This window comes from Alosa pseudoharengus, unplaced genomic scaffold (genome assembly GCF_046254945.1).
Source record: "Alosa pseudoharengus isolate Yale_2024_CS ecotype anadromous, Long Island Sound unplaced genomic scaffold, YU_APseudo_1.1 YU_APseudo_1.1_scf_15, whole genome shotgun sequence".
Classification (NCBI taxonomy): domain Eukaryota; kingdom Metazoa; phylum Chordata; class Actinopteri; order Clupeiformes; family Clupeidae; genus Alosa; species Alosa pseudoharengus.
In genome coordinates this window covers 4,535,334-4,559,846 of record NW_027468620.1, presented here as the reverse complement: position 1 = coordinate 4,559,846, position 24,513 = coordinate 4,535,334, and the positions used below count along the sequence as shown (strand labels likewise).

General features: G+C 43.3%; 1 protein-coding gene across 1 annotated transcript in view; it reads left to right on the top strand.

Moving 5' to 3' along the window:
* The first annotated feature begins 512 nt into the window (after positions 1-512).
* efemp1 (EGF containing fibulin extracellular matrix protein 1) overlaps positions 513-24,513 on the top strand; it is a 75,036-nt gene continuing 51,035 nt past the window's right edge. Inside the window, exons 1-4 of the mRNA XM_076285296.1 lie at positions 513-679; positions 1,264-1,350; positions 1,455-1,500; positions 2,019-2,294. Of these exons, the coding sequence (XP_076141411.1) occupies positions 1,273-1,350; positions 1,455-1,500; positions 2,019-2,294 (400 nt within the window). The 5' untranslated portion in view covers positions 513-679; positions 1,264-1,272. The remainder of the gene's footprint in view (positions 680-1,263; positions 1,351-1,454; positions 1,501-2,018; positions 2,295-24,513) is intronic.

Sequence of the window (24,513 nt, the reverse complement as noted above, 5' to 3'; positions counted from 1 at the left end):
ACGCACAAAAACACATAAACACACATACACACACACACACATCCTTACACACATGCACCCACACATAAACAAACACACACACACACAAACACACACCCAAACACACACACACAAAAACACACACACACAAAAAAAACTTACATGCAAGCACACACACACTCAATAAACACACACAGAAGCACACACAAAAACAACCACACCCTCTGCACACATTAAATTACAAACACAAAAAAGGAACAAAGTAGGAAATTAATACAATTTGACAAACGTGACTTATTTTTGTGGAAAAAATGTGCTGGTGTGAGCGGTGATCATATGTTGTAGGCTACCTGTAGTTTTTTTTACAGGCTATGACGCCGCGGTCATATGCAGGCTTTGGTTAAAGTCACTGTCGATTTAAAAACGCCAATAGATGGCGCCATGTCTTGACATAGGCATGCACGTACAGCCATGCCCGATAAGAGAAATCTGGTGATACTGCAATTGTATGAAACCTGTCCCGGGCACCGCCTCCAACATTCCAGAGACCGCATGTTCACAATGACTTCTGCAAGTCTTAAACAGTTCACGTAAATCTTGAAGTTGCTGAATGCTTTCTCTCCCGTGAAGTCGCAACGATCTGGAGCATCACTTGAATAACTAGTCTACTTCAGAACTTCTGTGGACAGGGGAACCGCCGGTAGGCTAATGTCAGATTATCATGAAAACATGTTGACACGTTATGTTCGAGGTTACTCCAGGTGATGCTTGTGTGGGCTGTTGACAGGAATCTTGTTAATCAGGATCTGTTTTTCATCTTTTAGTAGGCCTATCTGATTTACGTTACAGCCTTAATTAAGTTGTCGTTGTGAAATGTAGGCTAATCTAGGTCTAATAACTGTAGCCCATAGACTTGGCTACCTACAAAATTTGACAGGTGATTGATTAGACAGTCTAACCTAGGCTACTTGTTCTGGCATTTAGACTCCTAGCATCTCGTTTAGGTTATTGATTGAAATTGTGATGCAGTAGGCTAATATAAAACATGTTGCCAACGAAATCTTAACTCGATTCAAGGAAAGGTGCCCAAAACCCGCTGAAGTTGAGATCCTGGACCAAGGCCAACGAAAATAGTAGTTTAGGCAGTTCTACTGCGGGGAGATGTTCGCACTTGCTCAGCAATTCCACCATGGTGTAATAACGAGTGTAAGAACTTAGACTGTCAAGAAAGTTTTGCGAATGAATTTAAAAAGTCTTACACTGTCTGTATTGCTTTTCGTCTAGAGTATCACAATGCATGGATTCGTTGTGATAATTGCAGTTTTCACCGGTGTCGTCTCGCAAGAGGCAGAAGAGCCGATAACATATACGGCAAGTGCTCGACAATAATATGCAGATTATAACGCTAAGATATTGTTGTATTAAACAAACATTCTGTGGAATAATACAGGCAATTTGTTTTTTCCCCATACTAGTGCACAGATGGTTATGAGTATGATCCCATTAGGCAAGTGTGCAAAGGTAAATGGAAGGTTATTTTTAAACTGTATTTTAAAGGAACCATATGTAGGATTTTGGCCAAAACACTACAATCACTTTCAAAATACTGTAGAGCGGTGTACACCGCAGATGTGGTAACTAGAACAGAGCTGGCAACCCAGATGCCGAAACACTACTGACTTTGTGATTACTAGATAGGTAGCGGATCAGGCTAAAACACAAATATGTAAAAATCAACATCAGTTGAGGGCTGCAACTTCACTTTTTTAAATGACGATATCCTGGCCGGACTACTGTTGTCAGTGATATAAGTATTTGAAATTAGCATGATTTCCTAATGTCTAGTGACAAATCAGGGCCATTTTATGATTAATTGAATTACATTTCTTACATACGGTTCCTTTAAGGTGTGGTGTATGTTAGGCCTACTGTCATTTTTTCACAGCATATTCAGCATTGTTTAGTGCTTTGGCTATACTATAATCGGAAACTGTCTGTATGACATTCAGTATCTTATTCACTGCTTATTTATCCCTCAGATATTGATGAATGTACCATTTTGTCTGATGCCTGCAAAGGAGGCATGAAGTGCATCAACCACTTTGGCGGATACCTTTGCCTTCCTCAGAGTGCCCAGATATTTGTCAGTAATGGTGATGAGCCCAATACGCCTGCTGACCCAAACTCCCCCAGTGTCCCCAACCAGCCTACCCGTACCCAGACCCAGACTAGCCGCAGAGTGGTCCAACCTGGTAGAGGCAGAACAGTGCGCTGCAGTCCTGGCTTCGCCCTTGATGAGCAGAACCTCTGCAGAGGTGAGAACTGCTGCTGCTCTCTCCTGCTCCTGCTGCCGCTGCTGCTGTTACCTCTGTGTGACTGAGATTGTATGTAGCCTACAGGGGCAAGTTGCTTGTGAGAACTGCATGTTTTACATACACTCACACAGCTCTCTATTTAAATACAAAACATAACACAGATCAACACATAAATTAAAGGAAATTTCGGTAAAACACACAAAAAAAGTTTCTTGTAACTGATAAGATACAAGAAAAATATAGCAGGAAATAGAGCTTACTTGAAAGTCGAGATTGAAAGCAAGTGTGATTTCCCCCCTTATCAGCAGAGATTCTTATTTCTCAGTGAAGTCATCCAGGGCAGTGTTAGCTTTTTTGTGAACCCATTAGAGGTTTATGAAATTTTGATAGATTTGACCTAAAAAGTGATCAGATCTTCTTTATGAACTTGTCATAAAAATGTGAAACCGATGAAGCAAGAAACACAAACTTTATATTTGTAATTTGTATTTCTTTTTTATTAGACCTAGCCTAATTGTTGTCTTTTTTTTTGTAATTCCCAACCTAAGGTTTCGGCATGATATTTCTCGTGGATTATTGTCCAGACATCAAAACACAAAATTTCATCTGCCATTATCTATTGGTAGATCAACTTGTGTTTTTAGTTTCATTAGCCGCGTTTACATGGACATTTTTATTTCAATCCGATTGAAATGAATCTGATGAAAGATTTCAACCGAACTGTTTACATGAACGCTAGATAATCCGATTGGCGTTTAGTCTGCGTTTACATGGAACATGCATTTATAGTGCCTTCATGCCACATCGGATATTCGGGAATTCGGACCAGAGAAAAAAATGACTTGAACTTAAAGTCGGGTCGGATTTTTTGCTCGGAGACTCGTGCGGAAGTCTTGTGCTCCGAGGTATCCGACTTGACGTCACTATCATATTCTCCAACCACGCCGGCCTCCCTTGCAACAACACGAGGTGAATTTCACTCAATCTAAATTAATCACTATCACTAAATTAACACTTCAGATAGAAACTGAACTCACCTGAGACATTTTCCTTCTTGCTAAACCATAGTAAACAGTTCTAACAATTTATTTATTTCCTGTATTTGCTTTCTGAGCTAATCTCATAAACACTCTTTTTTGGGGTGTCGAGAGATTTTTAAAGTCGGGTCTTCCGAGCTTACGAATGGCATGAAGGCAGTATTACTCATGTAAAAGCTCCTAATTGTATTGCTGCCATGAAAACTCATTTGTTTACATACATGCACGCACAACCAATGATCTTAGCGCACAACCAACAACGTTTGTTATGGGCACAGCAATCAACAACACAGCAAAATAAAATAAATACTAATTAGGCTAAGCTTAGCTTTGTGGTCCTCTGAAAATGACAATCGTTCCTCACTGTTAGGTCTATCTTCAGTGATCATGCATAATGTAATGAGTATTGTTTGTAATGTAAAGAATGTTACTTTTGCCAGAGTTGTGTGTGTCTGTCATGCAAACTTTTTAAAAGTTTCATAGTTAAATGCATTGGGGTCCTATCAGTGTCACACTCACAGCATAGCCTGATGTATTTTCTCCCCTCCCTGACCCCTCCCAGTGTTTTTGCTCTGTTCGCGGATGAAGTGAAGTCTGATTTTTTGACCTATCCTTCTCTGCTATGGTGCCAGTAGCAGGTGTCTCAGCATGCTGTGGGCCTCTGAGCCAGGAAGGTGCAAATGGAAAGCCCCTATAAGTCATTTCTACTTGTCAGTCAAGTGCCCCGATTTCGAATTTCCTAGATGGCTGCTCTCATTAACAGTAAATGTGAGCTGTAGATAGAGTCTGTAGGTTACGCAACGGGGCTTATTGCTTAATTCTGCAGCCGGTTGCACCAGTAGAACGTAACGTCAATGGTAAGTTTGAATGCAAAGTTGATAACCTAATGTTCGGAATAGCTAGTCTCAAACTAGTGCTGTTCTAAATTTCAGTTGCACCACCATAACTTAAGACAACTTAACTAATCGACCCAGGGTCAAACAAGTGTCGCATTTAACTCTTTCTGGTCTGAGCAAAAATGGACCAAAATTGACTCCTTAAACTATTTCTTGTTGCTGTTGGAGACCTAATGAAATCTCAATAAAAGTTTGTGTTTTTTCTTAAAGCCTGATAGATGAGCTATAAGAGAAGATGTGTGCTGTAAAGTGGTTAGAAGAACTGAAATCGGAATCGGATAACATCGGATCGAATTGGAATCGGCCCAAAAAATTGCAATTGGTGCATCTCTAATTTAGTAGGCTTGTCTTTGATGTACTGCCTTATGCCTGAGCGATGTCTGGATTTAACCATACGCTCATGCAAGATTTTGGCTAGGCTGGTACAAACTAAGACACCTGGCTTTGAAGTCATCAACAAAAGACTGCACTTTTCTTAGTTTATTACCTGGAGTTTCGGTGGTTGGATCGACAACATGTAACAGAGCCATTAGTGCCTTGAGTCGTATTCTTGGCATGATTTTCCTTGCCCAAAGGCTGTGGTATAGGGATTTGGTGCTCCAGTATTTGTTAGGGCTATAGCTTAGCAATCTAAAACGCATGGTCACTTGTAAATAGCTTAAAGGAGAATTCCGGTGTGATATTGACTTAAAGTGTGTTGAAACATGATACCGAGTGTGAACGTATGTCTCATAGCTCACCTCGGCTTGTCCCCTGCACTCAGAAATCTGGCGCTAGTTAGCCAATGCTACCAACACAGTGTTTCATTGTGGTGCCTCGGGCATCGGCCTAGCCATGCAAATAAATCACTGTTTTACACCATTTACGAGGCTCAAAGTAGCTCCATACTTCATTGGTAGACTTCCAAGGGCCTTGACATTTAAAACGAGACATGGAGAACTTTGAAAAAGCACTGGTAGTTTATTTACAAGACGATTTATACAGACAGTACCTTAAGGAATTTTACCGTTCGACGCCATCTTGAATTTAGTCACGATAAGTCGAGCGACGAGTACGAACGAACAGGTATGATAAGGGATCAGATTCCAAAAATAATTCAGTGGAAATGTATGGATTCAGTTGCTTCCAGTAGCAGCAACTGGAATCCATGCATTTTCACGGAATTATTTTTGGAATCTCATGTCTCGTTTTAAATGTCAAGGCCCTCGGAAGTCTACCAATGAAGTATGGAGCTACTTTGAGCCTCGTAAATGGTGTAAAACAGTGATTTATTTGCATGGCTAAGCCGATGCCCGAGGCACCACAACGAAACACTGTGTTGGTAGCATTGGCTAACTAGCGCCAGATTTCTGAGTGCAGGGGACAAGCCGAGGTGAGCTGAGACATACATTCACACTCGGTATCATGTTTCAACACACTTTAGGTCAAAATCACACCGGAATTATCCTTTAAACAAATTTCGGGGTTTGTCCAGTCCACATTGGGGTGGTTTTGTTATCAAACGTTGGCACCTGGGGCAAAAAGGTTGGTCTTATGTTTCTTAATCACTTATGGGTGTGTTTTGGGCGTAACATCCTTTAAACCAATGAAAATGACATCTGTCAATCCCTTTAACATAAAGCAGCGCAACTTCAAACAGCGCATCAGTATTTTGATAGTCAGCGGCGCATTTGAAGGAATCTGCTTGCACGCGAGACCGTATGGAACAGGTATTCCACTAAAGCATGCTTTACTAAAACCTAGCAGAGTATAGCCTACACGCATCTGCACTTGTCTATTATTTGAAGTCATTGGCAAAGTGCAACTAACTTCACCGTGGTGGATCTCTTCAGGGGTTGTGTCTACCCAGCAACCATCAGTACTGGTATAAGATTAGTGTGATTGACCTGCGACGTGCAGATGGGCATACGATTGGTGTGGTTACAAATGTCAGTTATCATTTGAGTAGTGAAAAATAAAGAGCTGTGGTCATGCAATCTCTAAGGAGTGAACACCACATGAGCGTTTAGGTGTAAATGGAGGAAAAACATTGCTGACATCAGGGTCATTGTAACTGTTGTTGGTCCATTTGTCTACTCCCAAGTCCAATTACACCACGCTGACTTCCACGTCCAACACGTCTGCTACGTCCACGTCCAACACGTCCATGTCCAACATATCCACGTCCAACATGTTCACGTCCACCACATCCACCCACATGTCCCCTATAGCCGGTTTTCTGACGAACTCCAGTAACTTCAGTTACTTTATAAATTCAAACATAGTGCCTACTTATATTCGAACTAGGCAAAGATGTAACTTATGTTCTACTGGAGCAACCGCATGCTGTCCTATTTGTGTCAGAGGCGATTCTAGACCTAGAGCTTTGCTGGGGCACAGGCCCCCAACTCCCAATACATAAAAAAAAAAAAAAACATTTAAATGCGCGCAATATGAAATAAATGGCTTTTTTGTCTAGCCCCCATCATGTCCTCATCCATTTCTTGCCTGTCTCTCTCCTCCTCATCCTCCTGCCTGGTACTGGACTGCCCAGCCTGTGCTCTTTCTCCCCTCTCTTCTCCTTCTTTTCGACCTTCTTCTCCTCCTCCTTCTCCTCCAGCACTCTCTCCCTCAATTGTTGTAGCAGCCACTGCAGCAACATCCAAACACATAGGCATAGGTAGGCCTACTGTATACTCACTGCATGAATTTAATAGGCTTTCCTACACAAGGGAAGCTTATTTTTAGTCAAAATTGAGATATACTTCCCTTCCAGGCAAGGGTCCTGTAGTCATCCTGGCAATACTGCAGTTCTTTGTAGCTTAAATAGCCTACTAAAGCCTTCATACTGACTTTTGGTGATAATTTGCAAATGTAGCCTAATAATCTACACAGAATCAGAGTCTGATTCTGTGTAGATTATTATAGGCTACATTTACAAATGCAGCAAACTTATTTAAGTTTGCCATTAAACCATTGATCAAATCACAGCACTGGCTATTATCAGCATTAAATGTTACCTTTAATGTGGGCAATTATCATACCTCCCTCGTCCTCCTCATCTCTCCTCACTTTTCCTTTCCCTCTGCCTCTGTTCAGGAAGAATTGTCTGATGTCCATCTCTGAATAGTTTATCAGAAGGCTATGTTTAGTTTTACAGTAGGACAGCTTCACAAACAGTATAGGCTACTTTTACAGGACTCTCTCTCCAGTATACGTATAAATCATTATTAATTGTCCGCATGTGTGCATGCAGCCTACACATGGTGTGAGTGTGTGGGTGAGGGAGAGAGCTCAAGCTGGTAAACTGTTGCTAAATTTAGGCTACTACGCTAAGCATTGAAAAACAGATGCTAATTATGTGGGCAACATTCTCTAACAGCGATCAACTTGTCATTTTTTCTGTCAAACAAGTTGTGAATTTGTTGTAACATTAAAACAGGGGACGACTTACTCTGTGCTCAAAGTGATATGACGAGCTCCAGCGGACGAAATAGACCTCTGAAGTTTGCCTACAAAAAAGCAGCCATCTTTGACATCCGGTATCTGGCGATTTTTCCTATGGGAAAATAACATGGGGATTTTGAATTATCGCACCTGTTAAACTCTCGCAGGGATGAAAAAGTCTGAAATGCAGACGTTTTCCTGAACACACTTTTGTCCTCTGCCTTCGAGTGGATACTGTGATCTCCGGTACGTGAAGGCGGCACACTTAGATTTTTGCTACCCCAGAGCTAACTTCCAATGCAACTTACCATGGGTAGTTTGCTTCAATTAACAACCGGATCTCCTTATATGGGCAAAGATGGCCGTTTTGGTTCTTTTTTGTAGGCGAACTTCAGAGGTCTATACTCGGAAGAATCATGTTAACGATTTTCATTGGTTGTTGCGTTCAATCTTACCCAGCTACAGAGGTGCTATTTCCTGATTGGCTATTATGGCACCTTTCTTTTTTCCTTTCTTTTTTTTTTTGGCTGGTAAGTGACACGCTCGAGTCATAACTAAAGCAGGCACGGAGATGCGCTCATGAATGCCATTTCCATCGAGAGCAGCGCTAGAATTGTACTGGGGCACTGGAGACTTTTACTAAGGCACGTGCCCCAGTGAATAAGGTCTAGTGACGCCCCTGGTCTCGATAAGCCAATAGTGTTATAAAATCAATAGTTACCATCTGTCGCTGTTGCTATTATGTTTGTTTGTGTGAAATACCGTGTAAATTCAAAGGAAAGGGAATGATTACTCATAATGTCAATTATAATTCATTCATAATGAATTTTGGTCTGAGCCTTGCGGAATTGAGATGGATTGGCAAAAAAGAGAAAGACATGCAAAAACAAATGGATAAACTGAATGAATTAACAATACCACAGGTTTTGTTTATTAATCGTATGTCTTGTTTGAGTTTGCAGATCTGGCTGTTTTGTAATTGTTTATTGCCTATAATGTGAATAGTAAGCCTAAGTCACTCACAGTCTTTCAGTCTTTCATTAGCCTAAAGTTATAAATATGATACAAACCAGGTCTGTATTTGTAGGAAATGAGGTACTATATGAGTACCACCATATCTGTTATCACCGGCCATCGCAGAAAACGGCATCATGCCAAAAGGGGCAGAAATCACCTTAACCTCCAGCAACTTCAACGGTCCTCACCTACAGAAACCTCCTTCTCCATGGGCTTGTGGAACTGTCAATCCGCAGTCAACAAAAACGGACTTCATAGCTGGCTATGACAACCACCTTTCGTTGCAACTCCTTGCTCTCACTGAGACTTGGATCAAACCAGAGAACACTGCCACCCCGGCTGCACTCTCCACTAACCGTACACTATCCCACACCCCTCGCCCATCTGGACGAGGAGGTGGGACGGGCCTGCTGATCTCCAACAAATGGAAATTCACCCCGCTACTGCCTTCAAACAAAAATGGCGCATTCGAATTCCATGCCATCACAGTGATCGCCCCAGCAAAACTCTACGTGCTGGTCATCTACCGCCCTCCAGGCCAACTAGGCGACTTTATGGACGAACTTGACACTCTGCTGTCCTCCATCCCTGAGCATGACTGTCTGCTTCTTGTTCTCGGCGATATGAACATCCACTTAGATGCCCCAGGCTCAGCGGACTTTTTGGCCCTGATCCACTTCTTTTGACCTCAAACTGGTTCAAAGCCCACCGACTCACAAAGCTGGCAAAGAGCTTGACTTGATCTTCACTCGGAACTGCAGCACAGACACCCTCTTGGTGACACCTCTCCATCTTTCTGACCACTTCTTCATCCAGTTCAACGTCAGCCTGACAGAACAGCCTCCGGCTCCTCAGCCGATGGTCACGTTCCGCCGCAACATCCGGAACCTGTCTCCAACGCACTTTTCCTCTGTGGTTGCCTCCGGTCTACCTCCACTTAACACCTTCTCCTCTCTGGAGGTTAATGAGGCCACAGACTCGCTCTGCTCCACACTGAGCTCGTGTCTAGACGAGCTGTGCCCTCTTACCACAAGGCCAGCTCGATCCAAACACTCTCATCCATGGCTAAATGATACCCTCCGATCGCAGCGCATCAAACTCAGAGCCGCGGAGGGGAAATGCCACAAATCCTGACTAACTGATGACCTCCTTCTCAGCCAGCATCACTGCTGCTAAGACGGCTTTCTACAATGACAAAATCAACAGCGTTACAGACACTCGAAAACTTTTCTCAACCTTCAAATCGCTACTCAACCCTCAGCTGCCTCCTCCTCCATCCAGCCTTACTGCAGATACCCTCTCCTCATTTTTTACAAACAAAGTGGCGGCAATCAGCAGTCAATTCTCTACATGCCCACTCAACGCATCTGACTCAGATACCGCACTACCGCAATCTTTTTCAGCATTCACGCCTCTCTCCGAGAGTGAAGTATCTAGACTCCTGACATGCAGCCGTCCTACCACATGCTCGCTGGACCCTATACCTACGAGCCTACTTCAGTCCATCAGCCCGACCATCGCACCAGCTATCACACATGTGATCAATGACTCACTAACCTCCGGCACATTTCCAACAGCGTTCAAAATGGCCCGGGTAACACCGTTACTTAAGAAAGCTTCTCTCAACCCTGCTCAAGTCGAGAACTACCGCCCTGTCTCACTCCTACCTTTCCTATCCAAAGGCATTGAACGAGCAGTCTCCAAACAGGTCTCTGACTTCCTTTCACAGAACAACCTTCTGGATCCAAATCAGTCTGGGTTCAAAAGCGCCACTCTACCGAAACGGCTCTGCTGTCTGTAACAGAAGCCTTAAAAGAAGCCAAGGCGACCGCTCGGTCATCAGTACTCATTCTGCTTGACTTATCGGCTGCCTTTGACACGGTTAATCACCGCATCCTTCTCTCCATACCTGTCAACATTTAGCTTTCCAAAAACGGGAGAATTTTTTCGGGGGGGGGTGGTCAGTGTTTATACCGGATCTGTGTTTGCATATTTAATACGTTTCATACACGTGTTTCAACACTGCATTTCGGTCGTTGCTTTTACCTTACCATTACCTTACGCATGCCAGTTATGTATCCACCAGCTGCCTGCCTGCAGCCTACTTCCAAAACTCCAAAGCTGCTTGCTGTCAGATTTGGTTCCGAGGGAACAAGTTCAGTGTATCAACAACACTCAATAACAGTTTATGTGATGTGTTAATCAATTAAATTCCCAACAATTTCACAACAGCTAGTTCTGGAGTAGGCCATTCATCTAGCCCGCTTGCTTACGACGAGACTCAGGCTGCGCAGTAGGCACCCGCTTCCTTATTTGGGTTTTGGGTTGCCAGGTTTTAGCCTATGACAAAACGGTTGATATTGAAACTAAGTGATCGTGTATGTGTAGGGTGTATTTCATACACAATCTGACAACCTGAATGCATCAATGATTTTAAAATGAAGTTTGATGGCCATGCAAATTACGGGAGTTTTCCGGGAGAAATAACAAAACGGGAGGGTGCTGGGAGATGACCTTGAAATACGGGAGAAACCCGGGAAAAACGGGAGTGTTGGCAGGTATGCTTCTCTCTATACTCGCTAACATGGGAATCTCCGGTTCTGCTCTCTCCTGGTTTGAATCTTACCTCACAGGACGCTCGTTTAACGTATCATGGCTTGGTCAGCTATCTGCACCTCACCATCTCACCACAGGGGTCCCCCAGGGCTCAGTGCTGGGCCCCCTTCTCTTTGCTATCTACACCACGTCCTTGGGACAGATTATCCGTTCGCATGGCTTCTCATACCACTGCTATGCAGACGACACACAGCTCTATCTGTCCTTTCCACCTGATAACCCCTTGGTTTCAGCACGTATCTCGGATTGCCTCTCAGACATAGCTACATGGATGAAGGCACACCACCTCCAGCTGAACCTCTGAAAGACTGAACTGCTGGTCTTCCCAGCTAAACCTACCATACACCACGACATCAACATCAAATTTGACTCCCTGTCTGTTTCACCTACCAGGACTGCAAGAAATCTAGGAGTTGTTCTCGACAACCAACTAAACTTGTCAGATCATGTTGCCTCAGTCGCCCGGTCATGCCGTTTCGCACTCTACACCCAACTTCTGGTTCAGGCAATAGTCATCTCACGACTCGACTACTGCAACGCCCTCCTGACAGGTCTCCCAGCCTGCGCAGTGAAACCACTTCAGATGATCCAGAACGCGGCGGCGCGCCTGGTTTACAACCAACCCAAAAGGGCACATGTTACCCCGCTGCTCATCCAGCTACACTGGCTACCTATGGCGGCCCGCATCAAATTCAAGGCTCTAACGCTTGCCTACAAAGTAGTCTCCGGTTCTGCTCCCACCTACTTGAATGCCCTCATACAGACATACGCTACCTCCAGACCGCTGTGCTCCTCAGACGAACGACGTCTAGCTCTACCACCGCTATGTTCAGGCCAATCCAAACTTTTCTCATTTGTTGTTCCTCGTTGGTGGAACACACTGCCAGTTCCTACAAGGGCAGGGACATCCCTCTCCATTTTCAAAAAACTCCTGAAGACACAGGTCTTTAGAGAACATCTCCTCTCATAGCAACACTTACAAGAAGTCTTGCTGATCCTAGCACTCACCAGCCGTCTTAAACTGACAAGTAACTGTTAAAAACAGCACTCACTGATGCACTTATTCTTACTGTACTCTAATGTTTTTTAAATTGTCCTAAAATTGTTGAGAATTGCTCTAAAACTTAAACTGTTTACCATGTTGTTAGTCGCTTTGGTTAAAAAATCGTCAGCCAAATGTAATGTAATGTAATGTAATGTAAATGAGTACTGATTGCAATGAAATACACAGGTTTATCTTGCACTTGTTTGTGTTTTAGCTAGGCTACTGTTGGCCCTTGCAGCTCAAGAATGATGGGTATGACTAAACATGCCACCAAGAACCGCAACTGTTAAACCTGATATGGATTTACGTATTTTACATGTACATCATGTGATATAATTTATCTGAACTTGATCATTTTTGTTATGTCGCCCCCTTTTTGGCGCTAGGGGTTAGGGCATACCTGTCAACACTCCCGTTTTTCCCGGGTTCTCCCGTATTTCAAGGTCATCTCCCAGCACCCTCCCGTTTTGTTATTTCTCCCGGAAAACTCACGTAATTTGCATGGTCATCAAACTTCATTTTAAAATCATTGATCCATTAATTTTTTTCTATTAGTCTGACATCTTCCAAGTTGCCAGATTGTGTATGAAATACACCCTACACATACACGATCACTTAGTTTCAATTTCAACCGTTTTGTCATAGGCTAAAACCTGGCAACCCAAAACCCAAATAAGGAAGCGGGTGCCCACTGCGCAGCCTGAGTCTCGTCGTAAGCAAGCGGGCTAGTTGAATGGCCTACTCCAGGACTAGCTGTTGTGAAATTGTTGGAATTTAATTGATTAACACATCACATAAACTGTTATTGAGTGTTGTTGATACACTGAACTTGTGCCCTCGGAACCAAATCTGACAGCAAGCAGCTTTGGAGTTTTGGAAGTAAGTTTGTAGTAAGTATACTTCAAAATGCTGAAGTGCCAGCAACAAAGCCAGAGCTTCTTGGTCTATGGTGCTGTACCTCCTTTGACATTTGTTGAATTTTTTTGAAAAATAACAGATTGGGTGATCAATGCCAGACTTATGTTCTTGCAACAGCACTGCTCCAGCACCCACAGCACATGCGTCTACCTCTAACTTAAACGGTAGACTAAAGTTGGGAGCAGAGAGAACTGGGGCATGGCAGAGGAGATCTTTAACAGCGGCAAATGCAATCACACATTCAGGACTCCACACAAATGTTTCCTTACAACTAAGGAGACTAGTCAGTGGGGAGACAACAGAAGAAAAATTTGGACAAAACCCACGGTAGTATCCAGCCATTCCCAAGAAGCGGCGCAACTCACGCTTATTGGTCGGTAAAGGAAAATCAAGGATGGCTGTCACCTTCGCCTCAACAGGCCTCACTTGGCCCTGTCCCACCTGCTTACCCAAGTGGGTAACCACTGCCTTTGCAAACTCACACTTTGCAAGGCTTAGGGTCAATGCAGCATCAGCAAGCCTGCAAAACACCTAGTTCAAGGACTCCAGATGTTCATCCCAGCTGTTGGAATAGAGGACTAGATTGTCCAGGTATGCTTCACAATTATGTACCCAAGACAAGACCTTCTGCATGAGGCGTTGGAATGTGGCGGGTGCATTTCGCATCCCAAAGGCCATTACTGAATATTCCATAAAATCATCTGGTGTTAATGCAGAGATCTCAGTTGCACGGGGAGTGAGGGGCACCTGCCAATAACCTTTAAGGAAGTCCAACTTGGTGACATAACGGGCTGCTCCCACCCTGTCGACACAATCTTCCATCCGTGGAAGAGGTAAGGAGTCAGTGCAGAACCTAAAGGTTGAATCAGGTTTAGGTAACAGTAAACAGAGAGAACTCCAGGGACTTTGACTGGGTTTAGCAAAACAATTCTTTAACAGATAGTCAACTTCAGTCCTCATCACTTCCCGTTTTTGAGGATTCACTCTGTAAGAGTGCTGTTTAATAGGAGGACTGTCACCTACATCAATATCATGACACAATACATTAGTTTGGGATGGAACATCAGAAAACAACATTGGATATTTCTCTATCAGAGATGTCCAGATGTAGACTTGTAGACACAATCAACAATGAGCCGTTCAAATGGCTCAGTCACTGCAGGAATTGGCTTAAGTGGGGCTGGTGGAATGACTTGGTTTGGTTTACCTGCAAGTTGACAAGTGTGACAAGAGCGGCAGTATTTTGCCACAGTTGACTTTAAACCAGGCCAGAAAAAGTACTTAGCAATACGGTGATAAGTTTTATTTACACCTAGGTGACCAGACAGAACATGATCATGGGCCAACTTCAAGATATGGTCACGGTAATCTGTAGGCACACTTTTTGATAGGTGGCATTCCACCCCGCCTCAGCAAGCTGGGATGTCCACTTGCACATGAGTACCCCATCATCCCAAAAGAAACATACACCAGTTTCAGGGACATTAACTTTTTCTACTGCAGCCTTAATACAGTGAAGTAAAGATGGATCAGACCTTTGTGCAGTGTTTAATTGTCCTTTGCCCATTTCTAAAGCAAACTCTTTAGTGGCAGGCAGGTCAACAGGATCAGACACAGGAATATCAGGCTCAACAGATAGCTTGCACTCAATAGGCTCACTAGGAGCAGTCATGAAGGAATCAGAGAGATCAACAGCATCCTCACATTTCCTTGCCTGAGCACGCGTTACAGCGCAAGCAGGAAATACAGAAGGAAATTGCCTGGTTAAATCAACATCACAAGCAGATGGACTGTCAGACACAATAGGATGCGGGAAAACCTTACCACCTGCAAGGTCATTCCCGAGAATGACAGTGACACCCTCAACTGGCAACTGTTTGCGAACACCCAATTTGACATATCCGCTCACCAAATCACATTTCAAATACACAGTGTGCAACAGTACTTTAAGGCAGCCAAGCTGAGGACTGAGTCCTGTCCTGACGCATAGAGGGAGTAAAAATGGAGCGATGTGTCAACACAAACTCATCGGTTAGTACCAGGGCCAGGTTAGGGTCATCTGGGGCCCGGGGCAGAGGCCTCCCCGAGGCCCCCCCCCCATTTTTTTCTCCAATATATATTACTATTATTATTATTATCAATATACATAAGACAGAGAGAGAGAGAGGCAATTAAATTATGACAGACATAATGTAAAAATGAAATTTGCATTTATTACCAATATATATATATAACCAACATACAATTGTACCAACATACAAAAAACAAGTAGCCTACAAACATGGGGCAATGCACACAAAAAATCAACCATGAAATATTACATTATTACCATCAATTACTTCAACTAAGGCTTGAAAACTGCCAGTGGTACCCAGGTCAGACTAAAATGTGCAACTCCCGAACTCTGAACTCATGAAACATTGTAGTCTAGAGTTTGGCGCGCACGCACACAGCCACATCATGATGCATTGTAACACGCTGTCTGTAATACACTGTAACACGCAGCCCTAGTATAGCCAGCCACGACGTCAAATACATTGAAACACGCAGTCTAGCGCACACACACAGCCCAACCACATCAAATACAAACAAGGGGGGTGTCGCAGCCGATAATGGTAATGTTGTCAGGGACAGGGATAGTATGCCTAGACGTGGACTTATCCCTATTTTGATCCTCGTTTTGAAAAAAGTGGACAGGTCACCTGCAGAAATGAATGCGATGGTACGCACACACCCACCTAACTTTCAACGCTTTGATAATATGCATTGGTCAGTTAAAAAGTAGCCTACATACTGTAGTAGGCTAATAACATCCACATGCAATATCTTTATAACAACAACGCCTAACAACGACTTATTTATTTGGACAACTTTGTATCCCTATAAAGGCTAAAGTTACCTAGTTTTGTTCTAGCGAAGGCTACGTTCACGTATGGCTTTAAACAGTGGTAATGCTAGCCTAACGTTTTGACAAGCAATAATCTTGCCTACCTTGTGCTTGCGGCTTGCCCATTTGAAATAACTCCTCTCGCTTTGCTGTCTCCATCCTTTCTGTTTTCGTTGTTTAAAAAACGTGTTATATCCATGATGAGTCTCGAGTTAATGAATTAGCTTATACCATTGTGTGCTGATAGAAAACAACAAGCTAGCCTACAACTTCTGTAGCATGGCTGTGTATCTCTCCTGCTCAAACAAAAGGTGCGCACGTGCATAGTTCTGCATTAAGTTGATTTTGATAACGTTACAAACTTTACTTTACAGAAAATTGTATAGCCTACTGGCATGTAGTTAATGGAATAGGCTACTGTGCAGAGTTGAGAAGTTATGGTATCCTAGGCCAATTTGGTGTGAATACACGCACATAGGGGAAATTCTCTCTCGTTGTTGAGTAGCCTGACAGTGCGTACGGCCATGGTTTTGGCGCGCCTTACTGAGAACGTCTGGCTGAAGCTCTCTCTTTTTTCGAGATCCGCTTTCATATTACCTAATTGTCTCATGCGAAGCCATTGTTGTCTGTGATAGCATGCATTGATACGGGCAAAGACAGGTGACGATAATACACTTGTTTTCTTTTTTAAATGTCCCGCGCCGGGGCCCCCTAGTGGCCGGGACCCCCTAGTGGCCGGGACCCGGGGCAGCAGCCCCTTTGCCCAATGCCCAAACGCGGCCCTGGCTAGTACTGCGGCAGCAGACAGAGAGGTCACCTTCTGCTCATTCAAATGAACAACAACATTTTCTGGAAGACAATTTTTAAAGTCTCCAACAACATTAATTCTTGGAGCTGCTCAAAGCTCTGTGTGTGTGGCTAAACACCATTTCTCAAAAATAAATGTCTTTTCCCTCGCGAATTCAACAAAAGTTTGTCTGGCTGTTTTCACATAATTACGGAACTTCTGCCGGTAGGCCTCAGGAACTAACTCAAAGGCCCTAAGAACTGCAGTTTTGACAGCATCGTAATCAAGGGACAGTTCAATTGGCAAGGCTGAACACACCTCTTGTGCTTTACCAACAAGGTTACACTGTAAAAGCAGGGCCCACATGTCTCTTGGCCAATTCAATTTGACAGCCACTCGCTCAAAAGCAATAATATATGAGTGTACTTCAGACTCTCTGAAAGGTGGCACTAACTTTATATATTTACTGACATCAAAGACAGTAGAAACTGGAGCAGCAGGATCAGGTGCATTTCTGGCAGCAGAGGAGGACGGAGGAGGACAGAGGAGGTAGCAGGAGCTGGAGTATGAGGAGGAACAGGAGCATAAGTAGGCCTAGGCCCTTGACGAGGCCTCTGGGAGCCCACAGTCATTAACTCCACCTCATACACTGAGTAAAAGAGTTGAACCTGGAAATTAAAAGACAGGAGCGCAAAACACAGATGCTTCGCGCTCCTGTCTTTTAATTTCCAGGTTCAACTCTTTTAGCTTTAACGCCAATGTTGGGTCATAGAGAGGTGTTGGAGACTGAGGGGCAGGGGGAGGCTTTCTTTCAGAGTCTTGTTCTGGAACAGCTACACTAGCCCCTTCTTCCTCAGACTCATCTGGCAAGATACGCTGCTCTACCAGCTCATTATAAAGGATTTCCTTGATAATCCGCTTAGTTTTATGGTGGGGAACTGTTATATTAAAGAAGTCTGCAACCTGCAGCAGGTCATCTTTTCGGCACTGGTTAAACTGTTCAGTGCTAGGAAACAGTGTAAACAAAATGAAATCAAAAGCCATAACAATCCACTATCTCCTCTCACATCAAAAAGAAAACAGCCAGACTATAAATAAAAAGACTACTACTTACCCTATCAACAAGGCAACAATGGCACAAGTGTTTTTAAACGAGCCCCCAATTCTGTTATGTCGCCCCCTTTTTGGCGCTAGGGGTTGGGGCGATATAACTGAAAAAAGTAGAAATTACCCTCTCCTGACCTCAGCGCTTCACAACACAACAAGAGATTTGAAATAATATTTTCAATTTATTACATAATACAAAATACAGGAAGCATTAACATAAAACTTCAGGAGGGGGAAAGGCCAAAATAATAAACCAAACCCAAGTATCTAGTATTAAGGAGTGGAATTAACTTACCTCAAAACAAAAGATAAAATAAACAACATAAACTAACCTCACTCCCTAACTAACCAAAAACAGGAGAAAAATTACAAGGTTAAAAGGAAATGGCACCCGGTGGTGCGTTGGCCGGGAACAATTTAGTGATGATGAACCTGTTGCACTCTTTCACTAACCATCAACTTGTCCTAACTTTTTGCGCCTCAGACTAACATTAGGCTAGCTCAGTGAAGGTAGAAAATTAGCAGGCAAATTTTTGACAAAATACAAATGAGATGATGAGACATTGCTTGTATCAGATACTTGACATCCATAAGCAGAAAACACAGCAGATTTCCCTCTTTGTTGTTATTAGTCAACATAAACTATATGAAAATATGACCGCCGTTCAGTCCTGTACATTCTCTCCGCAAAAATAAATCACACTTGTCAATTTGTCTCCATCTCCTACTCCATCCTGTAGCGTGTCTTTACAATGTGAAGATCATAATTTACAGTATAATCAGAATCATACAAGGATACAAGGAAGTTTATTGTCACATGCATATAGTTACTGGAAGTAAGAAATGCAGTGAAATTATGTCTGGTGTCAGCCTATTTGTGCATTAATGGGGGGGGGGGGGGGGGTAAAAAGTGCAGTAGAAGAGGGGTTTAGTAGATTAAGTGGCAAGGGCTGCATAAAAAAGGTGGGGGAGGATTGGGATTGGGTGGGGGGCACCAACAAGGAGCACCCAAGAGCAACAGGGGCAAGGAAAAACTCCCTTACCAAGGAAGAAACCTTGGGCAGATCCACGGCTCAAGGGGCTAACCCAACTGCCAGGGGTCTTGGTGTGTGTGTTGGGGGGATGACGGGGGAGATGGGATAGTGTGCTGTGTATGTGGGGAGAGGGCAGTGTGCAATATGTGTATTGGAGAAGCTTCCTCATGAGACAATGTTCTGTGTATTGGGGGGGGGGGGGCAGTGTGCTGTAAGTATGTTGGGGATGTGTGTTGGAGAAGCTTCCTGATGAAATAATGTGCTGTGTATGTAAGGGGGGGGGGACTTACTATTGCAAGCAGAGTACTGTATGTATAATGTATGTGAGTGATGACAGTGAAGATGTGTGTGTGGGCGGGAGGGGAGTGGAGCAGTGACTCTGTGTGTGTGTGTGTGGGCAGTGTGCTGTAAGTATGTTGGGGATGTGTGTTGGAGAAGCTTCCTGATGAAATAATGTGCTGTGTATGTAGGGGGGGGGCAGGGACTTACTATTGCAAGCAGAGTACTGTATGTATGATGTATGTGAGTGATGACAGTGAAGATGTGTGTGTGGGCGGGAGGGGAGTGGAGCAGTGACTGTGTGTGTGTGTGTAGTGTGTGTGTGGGTAGGGGCAGTGTGCTGTAAGTATGTAGAGGATGTGTGTTGGAGAAGATCCTGAAGACAATGTGCTGTGTATGTAGGGGGGGGGGCAGTGTGCAGCAAGTATGTAGAGGAGGCTTACTGTAGCAAGCAGTGTGCTGTATGTATGTGAAGTGATGACAGTGATGATGTAAGTGTGTGTGTTGGGGATGGGGGTGGGGGGGGGGGAAGTTATTGTCAGAAGTGGGATCATAATTTAATATTAAAAGATTTTTAGTCATATAACTGCTTAAATCCAGCTTGCTCTAAAACAATTAAAAATGTGCAAATGCTGCAAGGTAATGATAGACAACAAAACAAGTTAGACTTATAATGTTTAAAACTTTTTTTGGTTTTGCTAGAATAACCTGGTTTTGCTAGAATAACCTGTTATGATTTTGCTTAAATTTAGAGTGTTTTTCTTAAACATAAAAGAAAGTTTGCTTTTTAAACTTAAAGTGTTTTGCTCAGACTTTGCTGAAAAGGGGCCCTCGCATTAGACACACACACACACCGCAATAGACACACACTATACTTACTCTTTTACCCTGTGATATTATCACAGTCCGCAGACAACCACACAGAGGAGTAGCGATCTCAACTGTGTTAAAGGGAGCCCCTTTAAACACCAGAGTAGACAAAACGCATACCTCCTCTTTTACCCTGTAAAATCCTCACAGTCCGAAGACGAGCGCACCCACACTTACAGGAGTAGCGATCTCTACTTTTGTTACGGGAGCCCCGGAGACACCATAATGGATACAAAACGCAACAATCCCCTACTCTTGCATCTTTTGTGTATGTAAATGAGTGTGTGCATGTGTGCGTTTGCTTTTGTTTATGTGTGCTTCTCTGTGTGTGAGTTTTCACTTGTGAGTGTGTGTGCGGGGGTAATGGGGTGTGTGTGTGTGTGTGTCTGCTTGCTTGCTTGTGTGTGTGTGTTTTATGTGTGTGTGGCTGTGTTTGCTTGTAAATGTGTGTGTAATGGGATTTGTGTGTGTGTGCGTTTATGTGTGTGTGTGTGTGCCTGCTTGCCTGCATGTGTGTGTTTTTATATGTGTGTGTTTGTGCGTGTGTGTGCGTGCATGTCTGGTTGTGTGCATGTGCTTGCATGTCTAGTGTCTGTGTGTGTGCGTGTGTGTGTCTTTATGTGTGTGTGTATTTATGCATGTGTGTGTTAATGTGTGCAGTGTTTCCGCTAGACTTTTTTTAACAGTGGCAGCAGGTACCCTCCCCCCCCCCCCCAAAAAGAAAAAAAACGAAAAAGGTTACAAGGCTAGTGTGAAAAAGCTGGGGGTCAGGTGTCACTCCCGGGGATGTTTTTTAATTCTAGTTTCTAATCACACCATTAAGCCTAACGTGACTTGAGAGGGACAGGATTCAGGACAGGCCCATCTTCTGTCTGACTCGCGTCACGTTAACCCATGCATTAAACCACATGTCACTTGAACACTTGAACATACCGGTAGTTCACGTTGACAATGGGGAAACGCTTAGCTTATTTCGTTTATGACAGAAATTAAGTTTTGTGCCAACATGTTGTAGAAACACAACCCACAGCACTGCCTTTATTTGGTGCAAATCTCCTTTTCTTTATAGTCCGTGATTCACATTAGGCCTACTAGGCCATCACCGTGAGTGCATACAAGTGTTTTTGGTCAAGTTTTGCTTTAATCCAATTTACCTTCCTCATTACCAGTCGTTGCTTTTTTACTGCGTCAATTTGCGATTGAGTGTGCATCTAATGTAACAGCGGTGTCTTTGCGGAGACATTAACTCTCCAGTTTCATTTTTGCTGTTGTTACGAGCAAGCTAATAGGCTACGATATGGGAAATACTTTCAATACAATCAGCTTCAGAAATAAATATAGGGTTTTCCTTAGCCTGTGCTAGGCTACACCTTTCCACCAAGTTGTGCGAAAATTTTAGTTTTTGCGATGTTGACAAACATGCGTAGCACATGGAAGCTTTTTTAAAAAGCAACTGCAACTACATTGTGCGTCTGCCCTGATTCTGATACCGTGGCGGTATTAATTAAACCGTGGGGGGCCGCCTTGCTGAAAAAAACATAGAGGAAACACTGGTGTGTGTGTGTGTTTGTATTTATGTGTGTATGTGTGAGTGTATGTGTGTGTCTGTGTGTGTGTTTGTGTGGCGTGTATGTTTGTGTTTATGTGCGTGTGTTTGTGTGGCGTGTTTGTGTTTATGTGTGTGTGTGTGCGTGCGTGCCTGTGTGTGTGTGCATGGGAGTCTGCATGCCTGCCTGTGTGTGTGCATGTGCGTGCGTGCGTGCGTGCGTGTGCGTGCATGTCTACTGTGTGTATGTGTGTGCGTGTGTCTTTATGTGTGTGTGTGTGTGTGTCACAGATGCGCGGATGGGCTATTATTTCAACCGTAACCGCATATCAAAACTTATCATCCATCCGCCATCCATCCGCACCAACGTTTTTTGACCAATTTTCAAATCCGCACCCGCCCGCCATCCGCTGGTTGTTTTAATGTATATGGGTGATGCGGTGCTGCTGACGTGAGGCTAGAAAGCTCTTGTCTGTTATAGAAAGACTGATCCAATGCAGCAAATATATTAAAATGCTAAAGTCCTACATTGGCTATGTTGTAGCCTATCCCCAGAATATCAGCAGCAAACTCAGTCTCTGTCTCGCAAAAGTCTCCAAATAAAACGCAGCCTGTAGCCTACAATTGTATCATTGTAATAAAAAACGCAATTTAGCACATCATTTCAACATGCTGCTATTTAGCCTACTAATTAATGCCTATTGTAATTTATTTTTTGCATAAAGAAAGAAATCCATAATAAAATAAGTCATTCACATTTTACGCACTGTAACCCACCGCACAGCAGTGCAACGTGCATGTTTACATTTTTAGTAACAACTTGCTTGCTTGCCTTACACATCTACGTTTTCCGACTATTTTTCTTACCTTCTTTTTTCCGCTGTGGATGTTACTGAGCTTGTAGAAGTTTTAGCTCTTACGTTCTGAACATCTCGCACTGCCATTGCCCGATGTCATATCACACCATAATAGGGATCGACCGATATATCGGCCTGCCGATATATCGGGTCGATATTTACGTTTTTTACGTGTATCGGCATCGGCCGATAAGCGGCTGCGTTCGCCGATAGTTTTTCCCCCGCATTATTTACATACAGGCGTCCACAGGCAGCTCTGTGTTGCTGGAGAAGCTGCAATTCACGTGCAGACTGCCCCTCCCCCACAAGTGCTGAAAGCCTGCTCTTCAAGACAACAGTAAAATGTAAACTTTCAAAGCATCTTTTAACTGTTTAACTTAGCTAAATATTGCCATACACTTTGAAGGTGGAAGCAAGTTTGTGGGTCCAAATGGAAAACACGAATGATAGATAGATAGATAGGTACTTCATTTAATGCTTAATGCCTCATTTATAGAACTGCTTGCCATTGTATTTAGGGAGCTGCAAATAGCTAAGTTGTAGCCTAGGCTAGCGGTAGCTGTTACAAACACTGGTCATTAAGTAATGCCAACGTTGTTCCGTGGTATTTGTGGGAGTTTTATTCAGCGACCACCTGGCTGAGTTTTGGACGCGTGTGGTGTGTGTGTGTGTGTCTCCCTCCCTGAATGCCTCTTCTATAAAACTGCTTGCCATTGTATTTAGGGAGCTGTAAATAGCTAAGTTGTAGGCTATCCGTATGGTAGCGGTAGCTGTTACGAACACTGGTCAATCATATGATTAAGTAATGCCGACGTTGTTCCGTGATATTTGTGGTAGTTTTATTCAGCGACCACCTGGCTGAGTTTTGGACGCGTGTAGTGTGTGCGTCTCCCTCCCCTTCTCCCTTCGAGCTGGGCGGAGTTGCCATCACAGTGCTAAAAGCTTTAATAATGAGAGACGTGTTATATGTAGTTAACTATTAATTCGTGTTAACGTTTACCATGTACCAGACATACCGTGTATGCCTTACTTGTTTAGAGCCGTTTGCTAACGTTATCATTATCAATCCAGTTCAATAGTTGTTCGTCAGCTACCAAACAGACGTTTGTGTGTGCATCTGTGAGACACACGCATCACAGCAATATGAGAGTGCTGCGCTACCGGAAGAAGAGATTTTAAAACTTTGAGAGATATGTTTTATACCTTTTGACGTTGATGCCGTTTAGAACAGAAACATCTGACACCACGTTATTTTCTTCGGCTGATTTATGTTCTGTGATTGACAAATCTTGCAGCTTTTTTTAGAAAAATATAGACATAGAAAAAATGAAACCATGCAGTCTTAAATTACAAATCAAGCACTTTATTTCAATAGCTTTTCAGGCTTATTGTTTTCTTAAAGTATTTAAATGTGTTGACAAAGGACATTTTGTGATGACCTGAATTATGTCTTATAGTCAGCAAGCAATGCATCATCAAGGCTGTAAGATGTTGATGAAAGCATTTTGCACAGTTAACCATATCCAGTGCACCCATCCATAAGTTCAATAAATGTTCCTTTTTTAAATTGAGACTTATAACATTTGTTATCATAATTTGTGTAATTATGTGTCATTTTTATGATGTAAATTGAGGTAGCAAAATAAAAGCAGTATCGGCTCAAGAAAATCGGCAGCCTGTATCGGTCATCGGCTAAGGCTGAGGGAAAAAAATCGGTATCGGTATCGGCACTAAAAAATCCATATCGGTCGAACCCTACACCATAATCTGTCTCCCTTTTAAATGCCTATTCCCTGAATGGTAGGCTAAAATGACTATGTGTTTTATATATAATATCCAAACAAAATAACCCAGTCAGTCTCATCTACGAGATGTTTAGGCCTCCTCCAATACTGGC